General features: G+C 57.5%; 1 protein-coding gene across 12 annotated transcripts; it reads right to left on the bottom strand.

Annotated features, from left to right (window-relative positions):
• Nucleotides 1-33: 33 nt before the first annotated feature.
• TUBGCP6 (tubulin gamma complex component 6) lies at nucleotides 34-23,258 on the bottom strand. 12 transcript variants are annotated; one of them, XR_014082256.1, is made up of 25 exons: nucleotides 22,312-23,258; nucleotides 20,890-21,053; nucleotides 17,419-17,629; nucleotides 9,839-10,012; nucleotides 8,731-8,852; nucleotides 7,955-8,033; nucleotides 7,755-7,864; nucleotides 7,499-7,590; nucleotides 7,267-7,406; nucleotides 6,200-6,349; nucleotides 5,558-5,639; nucleotides 5,387-5,475; nucleotides 5,184-5,299; nucleotides 3,927-4,065; nucleotides 3,547-3,648; nucleotides 2,284-3,388; nucleotides 2,119-2,165; nucleotides 1,820-1,955; nucleotides 1,562-1,730; nucleotides 1,342-1,483; nucleotides 1,076-1,263; nucleotides 861-993; nucleotides 501-714; nucleotides 234-433; nucleotides 34-160 (listed from the first exon to the last, which is right to left on the bottom strand). XR_014082256.1 is itself a non-coding variant. In XM_081590944.1 (25 exons), exons 1-25 carry the CDS (start codon nucleotides 23,050-23,052, stop codon nucleotides 69-71), a joined length of 4,944 nt encoding a protein of 1,647 aa, XP_081447070.1. In that variant the 5' UTR covers nucleotides 23,053-23,258; the 3' UTR covers nucleotides 34-68. The 12 variants fall into 12 exon arrangements, 7 of the variants coding, with proteins under 7 accessions (XP_081447070.1, XP_081447069.1, XP_081447068.1 ...); XR_014082254.1 differs by having other exon boundaries at nucleotides 501-791; nucleotides 1,069-1,263; XR_014082255.1 differs by having other exon boundaries at nucleotides 2,104-2,165.
• Nucleotides 23,259-23,279: the final 21 nt, after the last annotated feature.

The raw sequence follows: 23,279 nt of genomic DNA on the forward strand, positions 1-23,279 counted from the left end.
CACCCCCGCCCGCCCCGCAGACAGAGGCTGGAGGACGTGCAGCACGTTTATTGCGGCCGAGCCGGGGCTCAGGCGTCCTGGTAGTAGTTGTTGAAGTTGATGCGCAGCAGGAAGTCCTCCAGGTGGGGCTGGTAGCCGCGGTTCACCAGCTTGCTCACCACTGCAGGGGGCGCAGGTTCAGTGCCCGGCTCAGTCCCGCCCCCAGCCCTCCCCCTGCCCCGGGGGTGCGTCACCTTTGAAGAGGAAGTGCGAGTAGTACTTGAAGGCGCTGTAGGACTGCTGCATGAGGGCAAAGTTGGGGTGCTCGGGGCCGCGCGGGCCGCCGGCCGGGCCCCAGGGCTGGGAGATGAGCTGGCTGCGGAACTTGAGGACCAGGCTGAAGACGCTGTGGATGACGTTCATGACCGGCGCCGCCTTCTCCGTCAGCAGGCCCCTGGGGGGAGGCGGGGGCTGCGGTGGGTGCGCCCGAGCTGGGGGCGCGCCGCGGGCCCGCCCCTCACCTGAAGACAGCCTTGCGCAGGTACTCGGCGTGGGCGCGCTGTAGCTCCTCCAGGTCGCCCACCGAGGCCAGCCTGGCCTGGAACTCGCACCAGCTGACGTGCAGGATCTGGTTGGCGATGTAGCCCTGGGTGACCTTGACGAAATGCTGCATCTCGTGCTTGAACAGCTGCAGCTGGCGGAACTGCACCGAGCCGGCCGCCTGGCCCACCCGCGCTGCGTGGGGGAGGGCAGGGGTGAGTACAGCTGCAGCTGGCGGAACTGCACCGAGCCGGCCGCCTGGCCCACCCGCGCTGCGTGGGGGAGGGCAGGGGTGAGTACAGCTGCGGGTGGAGGGGGCGCCTCGGGCCCACCAGGCTCACCTGTGCGCTTGAGGTGGAAGCAGATGTCCTTGAGCGTCCACATCATGAGCTTCAGTTGCAGCAGGAAGGAGAAGATGCCCCCGTACCTGCTCAGGCAGCCCTCGGTGACCACGATGTTGAGGGGCCAGTCGACCTGCCAGGGAGGCTGGCTCAGCACAGCTGCGTCCCGGGACCACCCCCACCGCCTGCGCCAGGGGGCGCTGCTGACCTTGTACCTGAGCTCCAGGCAGCTCAGCACGTCCGGGGCGTTGGGGGCGAACGTCTCGGGCAGAAACTTGAGGGCGAAGGAGAGGTTGGCGGCGTGCGGGCTGTCGCCGTGCAAGCTGTACTGCAGGGCCTTGCTCAGCACCGAGTTGAGCACCAGGGGGCTGAGAAGCTCCCCGGGCGTCTGCCCCGCCCCGAGCTGCAGGGACAGGACCGAGTCCCAAAGCGTCCAGAGCCTGCCCGCCGCCCCTCTCGCGCCTGGCCCGCCCGGGCTCACCTTCTCGAAGAGCAGGTCGCTGAGGGACTGGGCGAACTCCCCGTCCTCCATCAGCAGGAAATGCCGCAGCGCCTCGAAGTGCGCCCCGAGGTTCAGCTCCACGAAGAAGTAGTCGACCACGGCCTTGTTCACCAGGGAGACGCTGGCGGGAGGGGCCTGGCGTTACGGACTGGGGGGCGCTACTGACGGGGGGGGGGGGGGGGGGCGGGCGGGCGCTCACTGGGCAGCCAGCGGGGCGGTGACAGAGTGCTTCATGAGCACGGGCAGTGGCAGGAGCTCGCTCAGCTGCACGGCGCTCTCGTCGGCGTCTGAAGGGACCCCGGCGTCCTCGGGGAGAGCGAAGGCTCGGGGAAGTCCGTGGTGCAGGAGGCGGGCGACGGGAGGCTCTGCTGCGGGGTGACAGACTGCGGTCACGCGCCAGGGACATGCCGGCCAGGCTGCCTCCTGGCTGCCCGCCCGCCACGGCCGGCCCACTCACACATGGCCTCGTAGCTGTCCGGGTACTGCTCCAGGTGGTACTGCCCCACCAGGCCCGCCAGGTAGGCCTGCTCCCTGTCCCAGCGCTGGGCTGCCTCCTCCCCAGGGTCTGGGCTGCTCTGGACGTCTGCATCCTCCTAAGATGACCCAGCCTTGAGGAACCCGCCTCCTTCCCTCGTGTGAAGAGGAAGGAGCAGGCAGGCAGACCCCCACCTGTTGCCCAGTCCCAGGATGGAGCCCTCCCTGCCCAGGAAAGGCCCAGGAGGGGCTGGGGGCCCAGCATACCTCCCAACCCCTGACCTGTGAGCCAGGAGAGAGGTCCCTGGAGTCCTCACTCATCCCCAGGCCTGAGCAGAAGAAATGGGGCGGGAGGGGATCAGGGCCGAACACCAGCTGCAGGGCAGGGCCACCCCCACCGGCCTCACAGACGCCCCCAGGGGCAGGACAGCTCTCGGTGCCACTGACCTGGCTCCTCCAGGATGCCATCTCCCAGAGCAACAGGTACAGCCTCAGCGGACACCAAGGCCTCGGGGCCGCCCTCCTCCCTGTGGCCAGGGCCTGGTCCAGCCACCTGTGCACGGGAGCTGCCTGAGGTCTCCGCAGGCAGCCGCAGCGTGTGTTCCTGAGCAGGTCCCTGGGCTCCTGAGCTGAGGCCCAACTGGGGCCCAGGGTCAGGGGGGCCCAATGGGGGCCTGGGCAAATTGGGCTCGGCTTCCCCTGAGAGCACCCCCAGCATCACACTGGACTGAGACACGTGTCCATGGACATTCCAGCGTGGCCGGGAGGGGGCCACGTCCCACACATTCTCCCCCACCCTGATGCTGGCGTCAGACACGTGTCCGTGGACGTTCCACCGTGGCCGGGAGGGGGCCACGTCCCACACATTCTCCCCCACCCTGATGCTGGCGTCAGACACGTGTCCATGGACATTCCACCGTGGCCGGGAGGGGGTCATTTCAGAAGCACGGCCCCCTCTGGGAATGCCAGGCTCTGCCCTGAGGACCTGCGCTGTGGCCGGGCAGCTCTCCTCCTGGGGGGAGGGGTGCTGCAGGGGGTCCAGGCCACACGTGTCCAGCAGCACGTGAGTGTCCTCCTGCAGCTGCTGCTCCCTGCTGCCCAGGCAGCCTCCTGCAGTCTGGAGCGACCCTGTGGAAACTGGGGCGGCCACAGCGGGCCTCAGGATGGTTCTGAAATCGTACTCCTGTGGCCCGAAAGGTGCTAAGTCCACTGCTGTGGATGGAGCCAAGGGAGGCAGGTCGGAGCCAATTGTCTGCAGCGCTTCCTCCAGGACCGGGGCTGCACCACTGAGCCTAGGCTCAGCCCCCTGGGCCGCGGGCAGGAAGTCTTGGAGGCTGAGGCCCGCGGAGAATGGCCCCGGCTCCTCTGCCTGCCGCCACAGCAGGCCTGCCCCTGGCCCTGTGTCACAGGTCCCCGCTCCTGGAGACTCGAGGGGCTGCGGCGTGAGCGTACTCTGCCCATGAGGGCCGGCCGGGGTCACCTCCCGCGGCTCCTCACACCCGGAGTCACAGCTGCCGCCTCTGTTGGGGGGCGCAGGGCCCAGAAAGGAGGCCTGCAACACAAGCGCACGTGGGTTCCCCTGCTGTCTGGTCCTGTCCCTCAGGTTCAGCTCTGCACCCAACACTCAAGCCCATGAAAGGGGACCGTGGGGACGCATGCCAGGCCTGGGGCAGCCAACTCAGAGCCCACCCTCCGTGCCCTGGGTCCTACCTGGTCCCCTGCCCGTGAGTGGGCACTTGTCCTGGAGCAGGCACCAGGGAGGACAGCCGGCCGCTCTAGGGGCCTCCCCTCAGCCATGGCCTCTAGCATCCCCTGAAACGGAACCAGCAGGACCTGAGGCAGCAGCACCACGCCTGCGGGCATGCCGAGGTGGCGGGGCTCCGCAGCAGCTGCCCAGAGCCTGGCCGGCATCTGACACCGCCCGTATCACCCGAGGGTAGCCCAGCCTCTCCCGGTCACGCCCCTCTGAGCACCTGGTAAGAGCATCACCCAAACCCCACAATGGGCACACGGTGGGTCTGTGTGTGACGTCAGGGCTCCTGAGTCCCCGAGAGCCCAGGGAAGAGCGCCTAGGTGACAAGTGGCAACACCTGAATGCGCTTCTCATCTTCCAGGAGAAAACGAAGCCGCGTGCTGGCCAGCCTGTGCCTCCGGACCTTCCACAGTGCCTTCTGCTCCCGACGAGCTGCCTCTGCAGACAACTTGCTGTAATGATCCACCAGCGCCTGCCTGCAGCCACCCAGAGAGCTCAGGTCACCAGTCACCCCACTGTCCAGCCAGTGCCCGGTGCGGGGGCCCCCAATGGGAAGCCTGCCCCCGAGCACCTTCCCCAGGTGGGCAGCTGGCCCCTTGGGGCCCCCACAACACTTGCAGAGCCTCACTGGGCAGGTCTTTCTGCCTCCCCCCTCAAATGGAAGCCCCTGGCGGGTAGGCGCAGTGAAGTCACTCAGAGTGAACCCCAGAACGAACTCCTCCACAGCCTGAAGCACAGGGAGCCGCGAGGGCCGGGGCCCAAACCCTCTCAGAGGTGCAACCTCGCTCCTCACTGAAGGCGGTTCTCATGCTGCCGCGCCAGCTCCAGAGCATCGAGAGGCGATGCGAAGGGCACAGGGCAGTGGGGACGTCTCACTTGCTTAATTCGAAGCCACATCACACCCAGTGATGCTGCCCCCTCACCAACACGGAGTTGGTTTCAAACCCAGACTGGCCATTTTTAATTCAGCTGCCACAGGCCAGGGACACACCCTCCACGACTAGTTTCCTCCACATGTAAACAAGAGAATAGCAGCTACTCCCACACGCGTGTGTACACGCCTGAGTCAGAGTGGACGCACACAGACACACGTGCACTCAGCACTGACTGGCTCTGTCGCAGCTCCATGAACAGTCCCCAGGGTCAGGACAACTGACCGGGGGACGAGGAAAGGGAGGGAGGGGCTCCTTCTGAGCTGCCAGCTGTGCTGCCAGCTCACAGGAAATGCAGGGAGGGAGGGAGGGATGACACAGCCCAAGACAGACTCCCGGTCGTTGTGCTGGGTAAACCCCTGCCTCTCAGTCAGGCTACCAACAGGTTTAAGGACAAATTTAAGAAACAGGGGCAGTTTAACTTAAAGGAAACAAAGAGATAGAGACAGGATATGAGCACAGCCTGTGGACCGAGCCCAGACCCCAGCCCACACAAAGCGACTGCAAGAAGACTGAGTTCAGACTGCTACTCCTCCTGCCTCAACAGACACCGAAAGGTGCCAGAACACTGACAAAAGGTAAACGACCATCACAAAGGTCAAACCAGCTGCCACGTCCAGGAAGGCTGACCTGGCGCGGCCACAGCGCCCCCAGCTGCCCACCTGGCCTTCCTCTCCAGCTGCTCCTCCAGGGCCCTCAGCCTCCTCTCCCGGTCCCGGAGCTCGCGGGCGTAGCTGAAGTCCTCATCCAGCTCCTCCTGCCTGGCCGCCCGGCGTCGCTGCAGAACACCCCCCAGGCGGCCCTGCTGGTGAAGCCGATCCCTCAAGCCTGTGCCGCCCCCCAACCCCGGGCCAGCCCCACCCACCTCCTGGTCCTTCACAAACTGCTCCTTCAGCTTCTGGAACTGCTCTCGCTTCCGGGCATCTGAGGCCATCCGCTCCGACATCTGCCGATCTGCGATAAGACAGCCAGGGGCCGTGCTGAGGAGCCCCAGCAGGCGGCTCCCGACACGGAGGGGCGGGCGAGCCATGCGCACCACTGAGCGCCCGCAGGACCCTGGATGCCGCCTCCCGGGCCTGGACAATTAATTCTTGCTTTGCAATTTCCATCCGTAATTCCTGAAAAAGACCACCAGCGACTGATGCATCTGACCTTTCACCCCCCACCCCTGGGACAGCCAGGGAGAGGGGTCTGCTCAGACCGGGTCTGGGGGTGCAGCACCTGTCCTGCACGGCGGTGAGGCTGATCCCCAGGCAGGTGACACCCTCTCAGAGCGATCCGGGGGCAAGACCCCAGGCCTTCATGCCCACCATGGAGGAGGGGCTGCCCTGCAGGGACAGGGCCAGGCTAGGCCTCCCACATAGGCCAGCCCCCTGCACCCCCGGGGCTTGCCCCTCCACCCCGACTGGTTCTCAGGGGCCTGCCCCGCCCACATCTTACTGCTCCCCACAGGTGCCAGGACTTCCCATCAACTCTTCCCCAGGGCACAGGACACTCAAAGCTTGGGCCTCAGTGCACCCGACCCTTCTGAGCAGGACAAGGGCTCAAGGAAGCCACTGAGGCCAGGAGCCTCAGGCCCTGCTGCCCTGGAGCCACGGCTCGGCCAGGATGGGGGCGCCCAGCCCGCCCCGGGAGAGGAGAGGGAGGGCCAGGGAAGGCCGGGCTGTGGTGCCCTCACCTTTTCCTCCTTGCTGATGGAGCTGTGGCGCGCCACCCTCTCCATCCGGCCCACGTAGATGGCGCAGTCCTTCTCGATGTCCTTCAGCTCCTCGAGGGAGAAGGTCACCGAGATGCGTGGGACGGGGACGTCGGAGCAGCAGAGGTAGTGCTGCAGGGGGCGCCACGTGAGCCCGGGGCTCGCAGACACAGCCCCCCTTGCCTCCTGCTTGTGACCCACTTGGGCAGCCTGCTCGGGAGTACTGTGCTCCTCACGGACACCCTCCACGGCTCCAGAACAGGGCAGGTGTGGGTCTCCGCCCAGGGCCAGGCTGCCCTGCAGCAGAGGCCGGGCCTGGCTCTCACAAGGCTCCAGGAAAAGGCGGGAAGGCCCAGACACACCCACAGCCTCCCTGAGGTCAGCCCAGCCCTCTCCCCAGAGCCAAGCCCACATGTGGCCCACCATGGGAGTCCCGCCCCCCAAAGCCAACGCCTGGGTCTTCCTGGGGGCTCAGGGATACTGGAGCCCCCCCAGCCAGCCCTGAGCCCATCCTGGCTGCTCCAGCCTGCTCCTCTCAGCCCTGCACTCAGCCAGCCGATACCCCAGGTTCTGGCCTGCACCTGGCTGTTGCACTGCTGGGAGCCCCCAGTCCACACCCGCCAGCCTGTCCAGACACCCGACAGCACCTCCTGCAGGGGCCGTCCATCCCACCCACTGCCACTGGCCATCTTCCAGGGGCCTTGGCTGCGTGGACACCAGCTTAGGCCTCTGCTCCAGAGCGCGGCCAAGCCCTGGGACCCCTCACACGACTCCTGAGTCCATCCCCCTGCCGACAGAGCCCTTCCCGTCCCTCGGGGGCGGTTTCCAAGGTCGGGGGGGAGAAGCCCACTGCCCCTCTGGCCTCTGAAAGGCCTTCAGCTCTTACTGTTTTTGAACGAGCACCAGAAAAGTCAACAGAGCCGCTCATGAAACTCCCAAGGAACTGAGGTTGCGGTTGCCCCACCCCAGCTGGAGCACTATGGACCGGGGCTGAGGGCAGACGGGCAGGCAGCACGGGGCTGGAGGAGGCCGGCCGCTCCGCCTCTCACCCGGGGGCAGCAGAGCTTCAGCAGGTTGATGGTCTTCCCGCAGACGTACACGTCGTGGGCGATGTGGCTCAGGAACACGGGGACGCAGTCCTCCGCCTCTTTGGAAATGAGCACGTAGCCGTGGGTCCAGTAAAACCTGTCTGCACGCGGCACGGCTCGCTCAGGCCCGCGACCAGCATAGCCCTGACCCGGCCGGCGGTGGCGTCCCTGCCCGGCAGCAGCCCCCACCTACCTCTGAAGCCCAAGTACTCGTGGTTCACCTGGATCATGAACTCGCCGTAAACATCTCTGAAGACCCCACTGTACACCCAGTCGTGGATGAACCTGCACGCGCGGAAAGGCGGGGTGAGCTGGGCTTGCCGTCCACAGGGTAGAGAGCTCCGCCCTGGGAGTGGGGGGCTGCAGTCCCAGCCCACCTACCCTGCCCCCGCCGCTGCGCTCTGCGCGGCCCCGCCCCCGGAGCCTGCCCTGCCCCCGCCCCGCCCCACCGCGTGTAGGGCTCGCAGCTGGTCTTGAGCAGAGACAGCAGGACAGGGTAGTGCTCGTTGCTGCAGTTGTCCAGGGCCTCCTGGTAGAGGTAGGAGAGCAGCTTCACGCCCTGCAGACAGCAGGCGGGGCTCAGCCACACCACACGCAGCAGGGCGAGCCCTGCCCTCCCCGGAGCCCGCCAGCCCTCACCAGCCCTCACCGTGGGGAAGGCAGCCCTGGGCTCTCCTGCGCCGGAGCCCGGGAGTGCGGCGCCGACACCACAGAGCTCAGCCAGGTACCTGCACACAGAGGCGGGCAGAGCAGGTGAGCAGGAGAACCCAGGCCCTCCCCTGCCTGTCCACACGGCCCGGCTTTAAAACCGCCTGCGCCTCAAGAAGCTCAGCTTTGAGCTTCCCGTCAGGCCCCTCCCAGGGACCCCATGCATCCCCACTTCCTTCCCAGGTCTGGCCAAGACTCTGAGTCCACGACCCTTCCCCACTCCTGCCGCTCTCCCCCAAGACCCCCTCCTGCACCCACTGCCTCTCCCAGGTCACCACCTCCATCCAGAATGGCTACCAAGTCCCCTTGGGCCCCCTGCCTCGCCACCCCACTCCAGGCTGTGCTCCCATCACGCCCTCCAGACACCTCCAGGCTCAGTGGCCTCCACACTCCTCCCCTCTGCCTGCAGGAACTCCTCTCCACTGAACCCACCCCCCCAACCCGTAGTTCTCCACTCTGCCTTCTCCAGATGGCACCTGGCAGCAGGCACTCTGCCCATGTTCACTAACCAGCTCCTGAGTGCAGGCACCAGGTCTGTCTGTAGGGACCCTGTGTGCCTGTCAGGCAGGAGCCCTGATCCTGGGTTGGGCCCACTGATGGGCACGTCACAAATTCAGCTGGGTCAAGGACTGTCCAGATGCCCACCAGGAGGCCGCCCACCACCCAACATGCCCCATGGCTGCCGCACCAGCCACCAAGTCGCATGCTGAGGCTCACCTGAGCTGCCGGCCCAGCTTCTTGAAGAGAAAGCCGATGGTGAGGAGGCTCAGGGTGGGCGGGGTGGAGAGCACGCAAGCGCGGTAGTACTGCAGGTACCGCCTCAGGCCGCTAGTGAAGGCCTGTGGGGCAGGGGGCTGGAAGGAGGTGGCCAGGCACAGGGCATGGCCACCAAGCTCAGAACCAGAGAACAACCTGGGTGTGGGAAAGGTTGGGCCTCCACCCCCAAGCCTGGGGCTCCATTTTCCAAGGAATGGGCATCTGTGGGTCACATGCGGACACCCAGACCGGCCAGAAGCCCAAGCCCACTGCAAGCTCCCCCCCAGGCCAGCTGCACCAGGAACCTGGACCTTGCAGATCCCAGGCAGCTGGGCCATGTGCACAGACACCAACTCCCAGAGGTCTCTGGCCACTCAGGCCACTGGGGTCCCGAGGACACTGGTGTCCAGGGCGGAGCCCAGGAGCGTGGCCCCAGCGCAGCTCACATACTTCCAGGAGGTCTACTGGAGTGCTCCAGAACAAGTGTCAGGCACCCAGGAGACCGCGGTCCTGCCCTCCATCCCAGACAGTCAACACGGCAGTGCTGTCTGGGTTTCCTTCCGCCCTCCCAGCCCCGCTCAGACCCATCCTAGAATCCGAACCTCGTCACATCACCCCGGCAGCCCTGCTGTGATGCTGGCGTGCAAAGGGACCGGCCCAGTGCCCGCGCACTCTCAGGCCGCACGCCCCCCCCACACACAGCTGCCCACTGTCCTGGGGGCCTGCCCAGCGTACGCACCGACGACAAGGCTTTCAAGCAGACCTGGTCAGTCCCGCACCAGGGGCCCAGTGGGGACCAGGTAGCACAGGCTCCCTCCACACTACTGGCTTGCCCCCGGGCCCCCAGCACTAGCCACAGCTGCCTCCCGCTCTCTCACGGCCCCAACACATCCACCCAGGTTTCCATGCAGTGATGGGCCAGGCAACACGTGGTCCCCAGCCACCATTCCCGAAGGGTCACTGATAGATTCTGACATCACCAAGGGGCGTACGGTCTGGCTCAGAGGCCCCGGGGCAGGCCCTGCGTACGGCGCCCAGGGACCTGTAGCGGTGTGAAGCGGGGCCGCACCTGGAACACAAGGCCCTTGCTGCACGAGGAGTCCAGCACGGGCTGCAGGGAGAAGTGGCTGAGGCGTGCGTAATGGGTTCCGCACGCGGCCACCTCACAGAGGAGGCTGCTGATGCTCTCGGGGGATGCTCCTGAGACATGGACGCCACGCTTCACCATGAAGGCCTGAGCTGGCTGGACGGGACAAAAGGGAGGTTACTGGGGTTGGGCAGCCGGGGTGGTGCTGCCTCCCATTCCACCCAGGCACCCAACCTCGGCACGGTCCTGAGCACCCCGAGACCGGGCGCCCCAAAGCCAGACACACAGGGAGGGCGGAGGAAACAGAAAGCCTTCTGCCAACAGGCTGCCACTGACATGACATGACACCTCCCACAGGTTAATATGGTAAATGTTAATGTCAGGTGAATTTTAAGATTTAAAGAAAACAAAATAAAACAAAAACCCAAAAATGAGAAGTCCAACACCAGATGGCTTCACTGGTAAATTCTACCAATTAAACAGCACCAATTGCTGGGACTTCCCTGGTGGCCCCGGGGCTAAGACTGCTCACTGCTGATGCAGGGAGCCTGGGTTCGATTTCTGGTCAGGAAACTAGACCCCACAGGCCGAAACTAGGATCAAAGATTCTGCATGCTGCAACCAAGACCCAGGGCACCAAATAGATAAATTTAAAAAAAAAAAGAACACCAATTGTTACTAAACTCTTCCAAAACTTAAAGAGGAGGAACACTTCCTAATTCTAAGAGGCCAGTATTATCCTGATGCCAAAGCAAGATACAGACATTACAAGGAAAGACTACAGTTCAACATCCCTTATGAACACAGATACAAAAATCTTTGAGAAGATATTAACAAACTGAATCTAGCAGCATGTTAAAGAATCATACACTATGACCAAGTGGGTTTTATCTCAGGAATGCAAGGGTAGCTCAACATAGAAAAATCAATGTAATACACATTAATAGAATGAAGGAAAAATTACACATATGATCATCTCAGCTGATGCAAAAAAAGCATTTGAGAGAAGTCAATTCAATCCTAAAGGAAATCCATCCTGAATACTCATTGGAAGGACTGATGCTGAAGCTGAAGCTCCAATGCTTTGGTCACCTGATACAAAGAGCCAACTTACTAGAAAAGATCCTGATGTTGGGAAGGATTGAAGGCAGGAGGAGAAGGGGACAACAGAGGAGAAGATGGTTGGAAGGCATCACCGACTCAATGGACATGAGTTTTCACAAGCTCCCTGAGATGGTGAAGGACAGGGAAGCCTGGCATGCTGCAGTCCATGGAGTTGCAAAGAGTCGAACGTGACTAAGCAACTGAACAGTACATTTTCACAATTAAAAACACTCAAAAAACTAGGAAAAGAATGGAACTGGCTCAACAGGATAAAGACTGTGTGTGAAAAGTCCACAGCTCCATTACACTCAGTAGTGAGAGACTGAAAGCTTCTCCCCGTGATAAGGAACAAGGCAAGGACGTGAGCTTTCACTACGTCAACATAATACTGAAGTCCCAGACACAGCAGTTAGGCAAGGAGAAGAAATTTTAATATGCAGATTGGAAAGGAAGAAGTAAAATGATCTATTTGCAGTTGACATGATCTTATATACAGAAAATGCTAAAGAATCCACAAAACATGTGTTAGAGCCGTTAAATGAATTCAGCAAAGTACCAGGATACAAAATCAACATACAAAAATCATTTGTATTTCCATACACTTGCAATGAACAATCCAAAAAAGGAAAGTAAGAAACAATTCCATTTACAAGTGCAATATAAGAATAAAATACTTAAGTAAATTTAACTGAGGAGGCAAAAGACCTGTTAAAGTGAAAACTAGAAAACATTGCTGAGAGAAATTAAAGACCTAAATAAATGCAAAGATACCCCATGTTCATGGACTGGAGCATCTAATCATGTCAGGATAACACACCCAGGGACTCCCTTGGCAGTCCAGGGGTTCATAGTCAGCGCTTTCACTGCAGGGGGCACAGGTTCAATCCCTGGTCCAGGAACTAAGATCCCCCATGCCACAGGCAACTAAGCCCACTGGCAGAAATGGAAGCCCCCACAAGCTGTAACGAAGATCCGTCATGCTGCAGCTAACATTCGACAGAGCCGAACAGAGAAACACGCCACCGAACAGAATGACGCACCCAAGGCAGCCTGTGGGTTCAGTGCCGCCGCGTCATTACCCCGGTGATGCTTGCAGCAGAAATAGAAAAACTCATCCTAAAATCCATAAGGAATTGCAAAGGGCCCCAAATAACCACAACAATCTTTAAAAAAAAAAAAGCTGGAGAACTCATACCTCCCAAGGTCAAAACTTCCTACAAAGTTTTAGTCATCAAAACAGTGTAGAACTGGGGGAGGTCCCTGGTTGCCTAGTGGTCAGATCCCGGATTTCACTGCCGTGGACCGGATTCCATCCCTGCTCAGGGAACTGAGATCCTGCAGGATGAGGTGTGTGGCCACAAAAAAATAGCGCCAAAAAACATCACAGGACTGGCATTAGGACAAACATGAAGATTAGTGGAACAGAACAGAGTTCAGAAATAAACACTCACGTACAGTCAATTAACGCATAAGGATACCAAGACCATACAATGCAGAAAGAAGAGTCTTTTCAACAAAGGGTGCTGGGTAAACAGAATATCCACATGCAAAAGATTAAAGCCGCACCAAATACAAAATGAACTCAAAACAGATGAAACATCTAAACCGTAAAGCTCACACTGTAGGGCTTCCAAGGTGGCGTGGTGGGTAAGAATCCACCTGCCAGCACAGCACAGGGTCCAACCCCTGGCCCCAGAAGATCCCACACGTGGAGGAGCAACTACGCCCGTGCACACAACTGCTGAGCCCGTGCTCTGGGGCCTGAGAGCCATGACTGCTGAAGCCCGCACGCCTGGAGCCAGAGCTCTGCAACCGGACAGGCCGCCAGAGGGAGGAGCCTGAGCACCGCAGTGAAGAGCAGGCCCTGCTCGCCACATCAGAGGACGCCCGAGCAGAGCAGAGAAGACCCAGTGCCGCCAAAAATAAATAAATAAACGAAACTATTTTTAAAAGAATAAAGCCAACACTGTGAAACTCTCGGACGGAAACATGGAAACATAGAGGCCTTGAGTTTGGTGATTTCTTAAATATGACACCAAAAGTATAGGCAACAAAAGGAAGAAAATAAACTGGACTTCATCAAAATTAAACTTTGTATTTCAAAGCATACTATCAAGAGTGTGAAAAGACAACCTACAGAATGAGAGAAAATATTTGCAAATCATATATCTGGTAAGGGATTAATATCCAGAATGCATAAAGAACTCCTACAACTCAAGAGCCCAACTCAAAGATGGGCAAAGGACAGGTGAGGGGGCACAGTAGGAGGCAGCAGTCTGCAGGCCAAGGAGACACTCAATCGGCAAGCACCTCACTCTTGTACCACCAGCATCCAGAACAGTGGGAAAACACATTTCTGTTCTCTGACCAAAAAAAAAAAGGCAAAAGGACTAGAACAGACTTTCTTCCAAAAAAGATATACAAATGAAAAAGTGCTCAGGAGCAGTACTCATGATGGAAATGCAAATCTAAATTATAATGAGACATATATACACTACCAGGTATAAAACAGGTATCTAGTGGGTGGCATTAGTGGTGAAGAATTTACCTGCCAGTGAAGGAGACGCCAGAGATGTGGGTTCAGTCCCTGGGTGGGGAAGATCCCCTGGGGTAGGAAATGGCAACCCCCCCACTATTCTTGCCTGGAATATCCCATGGACAGTGGAGGCTGGCAGGTTACAGCCCATGGGGTCTCAAAGAGTCAGATGGGACCGGGCACACAGGACAGGACAGGGGAAGGCGCTCTGTCACACACGGAGCCCGGCCTGGCGCTCTGTGCCAACCTGGGGGGGACTCAATGGGGAGGGGATATACATGCATGTATATATATACAGAGTCATGATTGATTCTCATTGTTGTACGGCAGAAACCAACACAACACCGAAAAGCAATTATCCTCCAATTAAAAAATAAAAAAATTAAGCATTTGGATTTTTGGGAAAAAAACTATGAGACATCACTTCACAACCACTGGGACAGCTATTATTTACCAAAAAAGGAGTGGGGGGATAACAAGTATTGGTGAGGATGTAGAAAACTGGAGCCCCAGAATCACACACACTGCTGGAGGGAGTGTAAAGGGCACAGCCGTGTGAAAAATAGTCTGTTGGCTTCTCAAAAAGTTAACAGAATTACTGGGACTTCCTTGGTGGTCCAGTGGCTAAGACTCTGCACTACAATGCAGGAGGCCCAGGTTCGATCCCTGGTCAGGGAACTAGAGCCCATGGGCTGCAACTAAAAAGACCCTGCATGCCACAATTAAAGATCCCATGTGCCACCACAGACCTGGTGCAGCCAAATAAACAAACCAAACAGAATCACCACAGGCCCCAGCAAGTCCACTCCCAGGAATACACCCTAAAGACCTAAATGCACCCATGTTCACAACAGCACTATTCAAAACAGTCAGGTGAGACCCACCAGAGCAGCCATCAACTGATAAATGGCTAACAAAATGTGGTCTTTATACACATAGCAAGGGAGAGAGGGCAAGACATGCCCAGCTGAATGCAGAGTCCGGAGAACAGTGAGCAGAGACAAGAACGGCTTCTTAAATGAACAGTGCAAAGAAGCAGAGGAAAAGCATAGGATGGGAAAGACTAGAGATCTCCTCAAGAAAACTGGAGATGTCAAGTGAACATTTCATGCAAGGATGGGCACGATTAAGGACAGAAGGGTAAAGACCTAACAGAAGCAGATGAGATTAAAAAAAGGTAGCAAAAATACACCGAAGAACTGTACGAAAAAAGGTCTTAATGACCCAGATAACCACAGTGGTGTGGTCACTCACCCGGAGTCTGACATCTTGGAGCCTGAAGTCAAGTGGGCATTAGGAAGCATCACTATGAACAAAGCTATTGGAGGTGACAAAATTCCAGCTGAGCTATTTCAAATCTTAAAAGATGATGCTGTGAAAGTGCTGCACTCAATATGTCAACAAATTTGGAAAACTCATCAGTGGCCCCAGGACTAGAAAATGTCCGTTTTCATTCCAATTCCAAAGAAGAGCAATGCCAAAGAATGTTCAAACTGCCGTATAATTGTGCTAACTTTGCACGCTGGTAAGGTTATGCTCAAAATCCTTCAAGTGAGGCTTCAGACGTACGTGAACTGAGAACTTCCAGATGTACAAGCTGGGTTTAGAAAAGGGAGAGAAATCAGACAGCAAATTGCCAACATACACTGGATCATAGAAAAGCAAGAAAGTTCAAGAAAAACATCTACTTCTGCTTCATTGACTACGCTAAAGCCTTTGACTGTGTGGATCGTAACAAACTGTGGAAAATTCCTAAAGAGATGGAAATATCAGACCACCTTACCTATTTCCTGAGAAACCTGTATGCAGGTCAAGAAGCAACAGTTAGAACCTTACATGGAAAAACAGACTGGTTTAAAACTAGGAAAGGAGTACGTCAAGGCTCTATATTGTCACCCTGATTATTTAACTTGTATGCAGAGTACATCATGCAAAATGCCAGGCTGGATGAAGCACAAGCTGGAATCATGACTGCCGGGAGAAATGTCAACAACCTCATATATGCAGATGACACCATTCTAATGGCAGAAAGCAAAGAGGAACTAAAGAGCCTCTTGATGAGTGTGAAAGAGAAGAGTGAAAACTTGGCTTAAAACTGAACATTCAAATAACTAAGATTATGGCCTCACTTCATGGCAAATAGGTGCAGAAAAAGTAGAAGCAATGACAGATTTTATTTTTCTTGGGCTCAAAAATCACTGCAGATGGTGACTGCAGTCATGAAATTAAAAGACGCTTGCTCCTTGGAAGGAAAGCTATGACACACCTAGACAGTGTATTAAAAAGCAGGGACATCGCTTTGCCTACAAAGGTCCACAGAGTCAAAGCTATGGTTTTTCCAGCAGTCATGGATGGATATAGGAGCTGGACAGTAAAAAAGGCTGAGGGCTAAAGAATTGATACCTGCAAACTGTGGTGTTGGAGAAGATTCGAGAGTCCCTTGGGCAGCAAGGAGAATAACCCAGTCCATCCTAAAGGAAATCAACCCTGAATATTCATTGGAAGAACTGATACTGAAGCCAAAGCTCCAATACTTTGGCCACCTGATACCAAGAGCCAACTCACTGGAAGACTCTGATGCTGGGAAAGATTGAGAATAAAAGCAGAAGAGGGTGGCAGAGGATGAGATGGTTGGACGGCGTCACTCACTCAACGGACATGAGTCTGAGCAAACACCGGGAGAGAGTGAAGCCCAGGGAAGGCGGGAATGCTGCAGTCCATGGGTCCATGGGGTCGCAAAGAGTCGGACATGACTTAGTGACTAAACAACATACCTGTGGAATACTTTCCAGCCTTAAAAAGGAAGGAAATTCTGACACAGACTACAACGTGAACGAACCTTGAGGTCATTATGCTGAATGAAATAAGTCAGACACAAGAACAAACACTTCGTGACCCCATTCGTATGAGGAAAATCACTTTTTTTTTTTTTTTAGCATTTTTATATTTATTTTAAAAAATAACAATTGAAATGACATCAATGATCCATCACCTGTGCTTCTTCCACTGCTGAGGGGGCAAAAAAGCAAACCCTTCTACATAGTTGAGTCCCGAAGGAAAATCAAGACATTATTACCAGACGTCCATTAGCAAAAAAATGCTCTAAAAATGCTGTTGGGCCAGCAGTATAGACACTGACATGTTCAATGTACCAGTGCAATTAAAATGTATATTTGCAATTATCCTGCCAAAAAAAGCACTTAAGTAAAATAACTATGTATTAAACCAATTATTCACTCATCCATTCACTCTTTTTGCATCACTACAGTCACAAGGACAAATGAATAAAAGAACTTCTAGTAACAAAGAAAAAAATCCAAACCTCACCCCCACTTTGTGGGTTATTATGTGCTAAAATGACCACAATAAAAGGGTCATGAGCTATCTGAAATGCAATGACAAAATGACAACTAAAGCATTTCATTAGAAAAAAACCCAAACTCAAATTTGTGAGAAAAAAATCCACACCAGTATGAGGTTGGTAGTGTATGTACAATCTACAGACACAAATAATAGCATTTTAGAACTGTTGTTGGCTTAAGTACTAGAAATTGCTGCTGCTGCTGCTGCTGCTAAGTTGGTTCATTTGTGTCCGACTGTGCGACCCCACAGACAGCAGCCCACCAGGCTCCGCCGTCCCTGGGATTCTCCAGACAAGAACACTGGAGTGGGGTGCCGTGTCCTTCTCCAGTGCATGAAAGGGAAAAGTGAAAGGGAAGTCGCTCAGTCGTGTCTGACTCTTAGCGACCCCGTGGACTGCAGCCCACCAGGCTCCTCCGTCCATGGGAGTTTCCAGGCAAGAGTACTGGAGTGGGCTGCCATTGCCTTCTCTGGAGAATCACTTTTTAAAACTGAAACACGAAGAAACAAGAAGCCAGGGAGGCTGCCAAGATGGGTTGCTGGCCGCACCTCACCGCCTTACCTGGCAGAGGGAGAATGTGGCCGACACGACTCCGATCAGGACGTTGAGCGCGTCCTTCACCAGCTCGCACTCCTTCACCAGGACGGGCTGTGGGGCCTGCAGGAGGCTCCCGCCCAGCACCTGCAGCTCCCCTTGGCGAAGCCGGCAGAGCCTGTCAAAGGCGTCCCTTCCCGCCTCGGTGAGGTAGGGCTCCTCTCGGTGGCCGGGGGGGCTGTGGAGACAGAGAGGGCAGCGGGCCGAGGTAAGCAGGGGGCAGGAAAAAGAGCAGCTCGGCAGCGGGAGACGTCTCAGACCAGGCGTGACTCCCCATTGCCCCCCAGTCCGCGTCCAGCAGGCCCATCAGACAGCACTGCGCAGCAAGTGTCCCCGCCCTCCCTGCGCCCACCGGGCACATGGCGGTCCTCTGGCTGATGACTCGCTCACTCGCAATGACCTCTATGTGGGAAACAACACCCAGGCCCGGAGCAGCACGGTCACAGCGGCACAAGCGTCCATCAGCAGAGGGCAGGGCAAAGACGCAGTCCGTCCACGCGGAGGAACACCAATCCAGCCTTCAGAAGGAAGGCGTTCTGACACGGCGTGTAAGACGCCACGACACGGAGGAATGCTGAGGGCGCAGCGCTGAGTGACAAACCCAGCCGTGCACGAGGCCAAGTGCCGCCTGCCCCCTCCTGTGGGGCCCGAGTCACATCACAGACACAGACAGGAGCCGGTGGGGCCCGAGTCACATCACAGACACAGACAGGAGCCGGTGGGGCCCGAGTCACATCACAGACACAGACAGGAGCCGGTGGGGCCCGAGTCACATCACAGACACAGACAGGAGATGGTGGGGGCCAGGGGCAGGGGGAGTGGAGAGTGAGGCTATGATGAAGACACAGTCTCAGTTTGGGAGGATGAAAAAGTCCTGCAGAGGATGGTGGTGATGGTCACCTAACATGATGTGCTTAACACCACAGACGTAAACTTCAAAAGGGTTAAGATGTTAAACCTCATGTCACAGGATTTTATCACCCCCTGCCCAAGAAAGCACAAAAATCGTACAGAGCCAAAAGTTCCCTGGAATTCTAGGAGAAAATAGGCACACGCCTGCCCTAGGATCTCTGCCTGTGGGGGTTCTGTAGGAAGTTCAAGAACAGGGTCTACCAGCCTGGTCACACTGTTCAAAAGAGGCCAAAGAGACAGCACCATTTCTCAAATATTCCTTTGGAAACCATCAACTCCTGCTGAAAGCATGAAAGAGCTGTTTTTTAAAGTCCACTGGAAGAAGTAGGTTCTTAGTAAAACGAGCCCAGGAAAAACCCTAGAACTTGCTAAAACCAAAAATGCTTCTTGATGGACAGTACACCGTAATGCGCTCTTTCACTCATTCAGCAAGAGCAGGCCAGAGCAGTCAGGCGGACGAGCCCAGCCGCACATGGCCAGCGCCACTATGAGACACATGCTGCGAGGAGGTGCAATGTGCCGCCCAGGATGGGGGTCCCGAAGGGACGGAGGGAATGGAGATGCTGGTCAGGAAGGCCAGGGGAGCGAGGCCATACCCAGAGCAGTGTCCCTGGGGGCGGGAGCAGCCTGCGTGAAAGCCTAGAGACAGGAGGAGAAAGGCGCCAGGGGCTCCGGGCTCAGCATGGGCAGGGCTAAGGGTGGCAGGCGGAGCAATGCCCTCCGATCTCCATCCCTGGAAGGTGGCGCTGGCCAAGCGGAGGACGGCCCGGCCGGCCGGGCAGGCAGAAGTGGGCGGGCCAGTCCTGAGCATCCAGATCAGCAGGTGGGCCCAGCCAGGCCACGACAGCAGCTCGCGCTCCTCGGGGCAGGGGGAGCTGGAGGGGAGGAGGAGCCTCTGGAGCTCCAGGGACCCCTGAGGCTAAAGGGCTGCGGGTGCCACCCCACTGCGCACACAGGCATTCATTCGGCCTGACCACTCTCCCGGGGTCAACCCCTGACCACCACGGCCACACAATCCCCTCGGTGAGTGAGAGCTGAGGGAGGAGAGCCCATGAAGGAAACACAAAATTCATACTTGTCCCCACCGAGAATTTGGCTGTTAACATCACAAAACCACTTCCCCAGAAAGGGTGACAGATGCAGAGGTGCCGGCCGCAGGGAGACCCAGGCTGGCTGGCAGCATGACGCACAGGGGCAGGGTCCTCCGGGGGTCTCAGGCAAGGGCAGGGTTCACAATCAAGGGCTGTGGCTGCCAAGGAAGCCTTGACTGCCCATTCGTCAGAGTTCCTGGCAAGAAACTAGCAAGTGGCTGGGATCCAACTGCAACAGATTCCCAAGATTCTCCAAATGAACTTGAGCAATGGGCTTCAGGGGCAGGGGCATCGGGTTACAACAGAAGAGGCAGTGGAAGAGCCATGGGGTGGCCGGTGTCTCCTGCAGGGGCACAGGCGAACGTACTGGCCACCATCCTCCTTGAACGGACACCAAGAAGTACTCCTCCCTCTGGAGCTGTGGGGTCAGTTCTGCTTCAGGGGGACACTGAGGAGATTAAGTGCATTCACAAAAGGGGACAAGAACGTTGACAAGCTGAGCAATCATGTCTCCTACTAAAGAGTGATCTGAAAAACTGAGCCGAGAAAATCGGGAGCTGGCAAATGAAACCCACTAGTGAATATTCACAAAAGAAAGTAGTAGCTGCTCGATGGCCAGTGTTCAGACTTGTGAGGGGCTTGCAGGCAGCAGGTGATTAGATCTGCTTTGTACACACAAGACAGGTGAAGACCTAACAGGAAGTCATAGGGCAAGGACGCTCCTGGAAGACAAGACACCCATCAGTGCTGACGGTGCTTGGGGGAGCAGGGAGCGGGCCCCGCCTGGGGGAGTCCATGCTGGGGAAGATGCGCATGCCAGGAAAGCCCTGCAGCAGGAGAAGGGCCCACACAACACGCCGAGCACATGATCGTCCCGGGGAGCCCCTGCAGGAGCCAAGGCTGCGTCGGAAGGCACTTGGCTCCCTGCAAACTCCGCCTCTCTCCCTCAGTGCTCCCCAAGCTGGCATCCCACAGAACTGTCAGCAGGGACAACGTGCCCAAACGTGGGGGCCCTCTACCCCGACTCTGGGAGGCTTCGAGACACCAGCACGCCATGGGCTGAAAGATCCGGCATCAGAGCACCCATCAGGGAACACTGCGATGATAGGCTTCCCTCAGGGGAGCACCACCCTCAGGCCTCCCAGGTATGAGAAGCAATCCCTCAGCAGCACCCCGTGCCCAGCACTGACCACAGAGCCTGCCACCTCAACCGGGAGCCGGCACGGCCCGGGGGTGAGCCGCAGCCATTACTGGCTCAGTGGGAACTTCCACAGGTTTGTCCTGGTGGTTCTCTCAACCCTCAGGGCGCAGACAACTTGTACACAGCTTGACTGAAACTTCCAAGTCCCTAATCCCAACTGCCTGGGCTGAGTGAAGGCCACATTCGAGGGCAGGGGAGGGAGAGGGTGTGCATTTAGGGCAAAGGCTCACAAACCATCCAACTTGCTCCCAGCATCTCCGCTTGCTGGCCTCGTAGGTGAGCACAGCATCCCACAGGTCAATGTCTGGAGTCACGCCCGGCTCAGACTGGGAGTCAGGAGTCAGATTGGATGCTGACTGGAACCCTTCATCTTCCGACTGGTCCACGCTCGGAGGGACCTGGAGGCCGTAGGAAAAGGACTTCACCTGTGGCGTGGTGTCTGGACTCTACCCCAGTGTGAGGGGAGTCCCAGGCACCTCCCACGCTCCTACTCACTCTATGGGAAAGACCCAGCAGAATGTTTCTTCTCGTTTTCTCAAGCACAAAAGTTACTACACAGTGTTTTTGCCCCCAGTGAGTCATTTAAGAAATTAAATTTACTCATTATCAATTTCCAATTTCACACAACACAAGCTTATTGAGGCTTATGAGCCTCAAAATAACTTACAATGACATTTTCCATAACATGTCTCTGATCTGGAAATTCCATTTTGGGGAACCCAGCAAAAAAAAAAAAAAAAACCAAACACATAGACACAGAAAAATTCACTTCTCCCAAGGTGTTTGCAGTAGCATTACGGTTGGAAACAACGTAAATGTCTCCCATTAAGGGAACAACTGAACAATGACACCATACCCTTTCAACAAAGCTACAAAATGCAAAGGCTAACGATAATTAACAAGGTCTGAAAAATCCCACTTCATCCAGAAAAAAGCATATAACACGGTACAAATAGCCAGGAGAAATTATTTTGGCACCTGTGGCTACTCAGTACTTGAGCACACAGGGAGGAATCAGATTTACTTCATTTTGTGTGCTGCGCTGTAGAACTGCTGCCAGTGCAGGAGATGGAAGAGATGAGGGTTCAATCCCTGGGTCGGGAAGATCCCCTGGAGAAGTGAATGGCTACCCACTCCAGTATTCTGGCTGGGAGAATTCCATGGACAGAGGAGCCTGGCGGGCTGCAGTCCAAAGGGTTGCAAAGAATCGGACAGGACTGAAGTGACTTGGCATGCATGCTGTGCTCAGCCGCCTCTGACTTTTTGCAACCCCAAGGGCTGTAGTCCTCCTCTGTCCATAGAATTCTCCAGGCAAGAATACTGGAATGGGATACTTCTCCAGGGGATCTTCCAACACAGGGATTGAAGCCGGGTCTCCTGCGCTGTAGGTGGATTTTCTACTCTCTGAGCCACCAGGGAATTTAAACATCAACTGGAAGGCAGGAGAAATGACCGAATGGCAGATACAAGAAGACAGTGGCATGTGACTCGGGCCTGCAGGGAGGGGGCCGCTGGGAGTCCGCACCAGCAGCCCCACCCCACAGCTCAACCGCCAGTGCTGGACTCCGGCTGTCCTCCCGTTGCCCCAGTGGAAGGAGGGTCAAACGAGGTGCTTCCCAAGCCCGAGGAGCCGGAGACAAGAAGCAAACACTCTACCTTGATGGCCAGTCCAGAGAGGTCTGCGCTGTCCGGCACCGGGGGCAGGTCCAGGCGGACGTCCAGGTCGGCCGTGCGGCTGTGCACCAGGGCTCCGAAGAGCGAGACGCGGGTGTCCCTTTCAAACCTGTCCCCGCAGGGGTCGCCGTACGAGAAGAGTCCGACGGCGGGCAGTCCGATGCCCGGTGCCGCCTCCATCACCTGCCGCGTCTTGCAGACCAGGTCTCGACACAGAGACTCCTCTCCGGAGATGAGCGACCGCACGTCCGCCTCCAGCTCGCTCAAGTCGGCGCAGTCGTAGCCGCCGTAGGGAAGGGCTCTCCCCACCGCCCGGCTGTGCAGGAAGACGCCCCGCCGGCGCCGCCGCACTCGCGGGGGCCCGCTGCCCGCCAGCCGCACCAGCAGCTCCAGGACCGCGCCCAGCTCCGCCAGCGGCTGGCGCGGCGCAGCCTCCAGCCCCTCCACCAGCTCCTCCAGGCGGTCGGCCTCGGCACCCAGGCCGCCCACCCGCAGGTCGAAGGAGAGCATGAGGATGCTGTTCCTCACCGGCAGCCTCGGGAGGCCGGGCTGCAGCCCGCGGCCCTCCTCCTGAAAGAGGCTCGTGAACAGGGCGTCGTAGGCCACCCTCTTGAGGCCCTGCTTGGCCTTCCTGCGGCTCCCGCGGCGCGGACCCGAGGGAGCCTTGGCGGCCGGCAGGAGGACCTCACACAGGTCGTCCACCAGCTGCGGGACGCTGGCCATGCCTTCGCCTCACGCCGGGGCCTCGCGCGCGGCCGGACTCTCCTTCTCAGGGCCCCTGAAAAGCGACGACCTGCAGAGGCGCCGCCGAGGACGGAGCGTGGGCCCGGCCCCCTCAGCCGAAGGAAGGCGCGCGCGGCCTGACCCGCCTTCTCATAGCCCCCTCAGCCGGAGAAAGGCGCGCGCGGCGGCGCCGCAAACGCGTCACCGCCGCAAACGCGTCACCACCG

This window comes from Giraffa tippelskirchi, chromosome 4 (genome assembly GCF_054371585.1).
Source record: "Giraffa tippelskirchi isolate mGirTip1 chromosome 4, T2T-mGirTip1v1.2.pri, whole genome shotgun sequence".
NCBI lineage: Eukaryota > Metazoa > Chordata > Mammalia > Artiodactyla > Giraffidae > Giraffa > Giraffa tippelskirchi.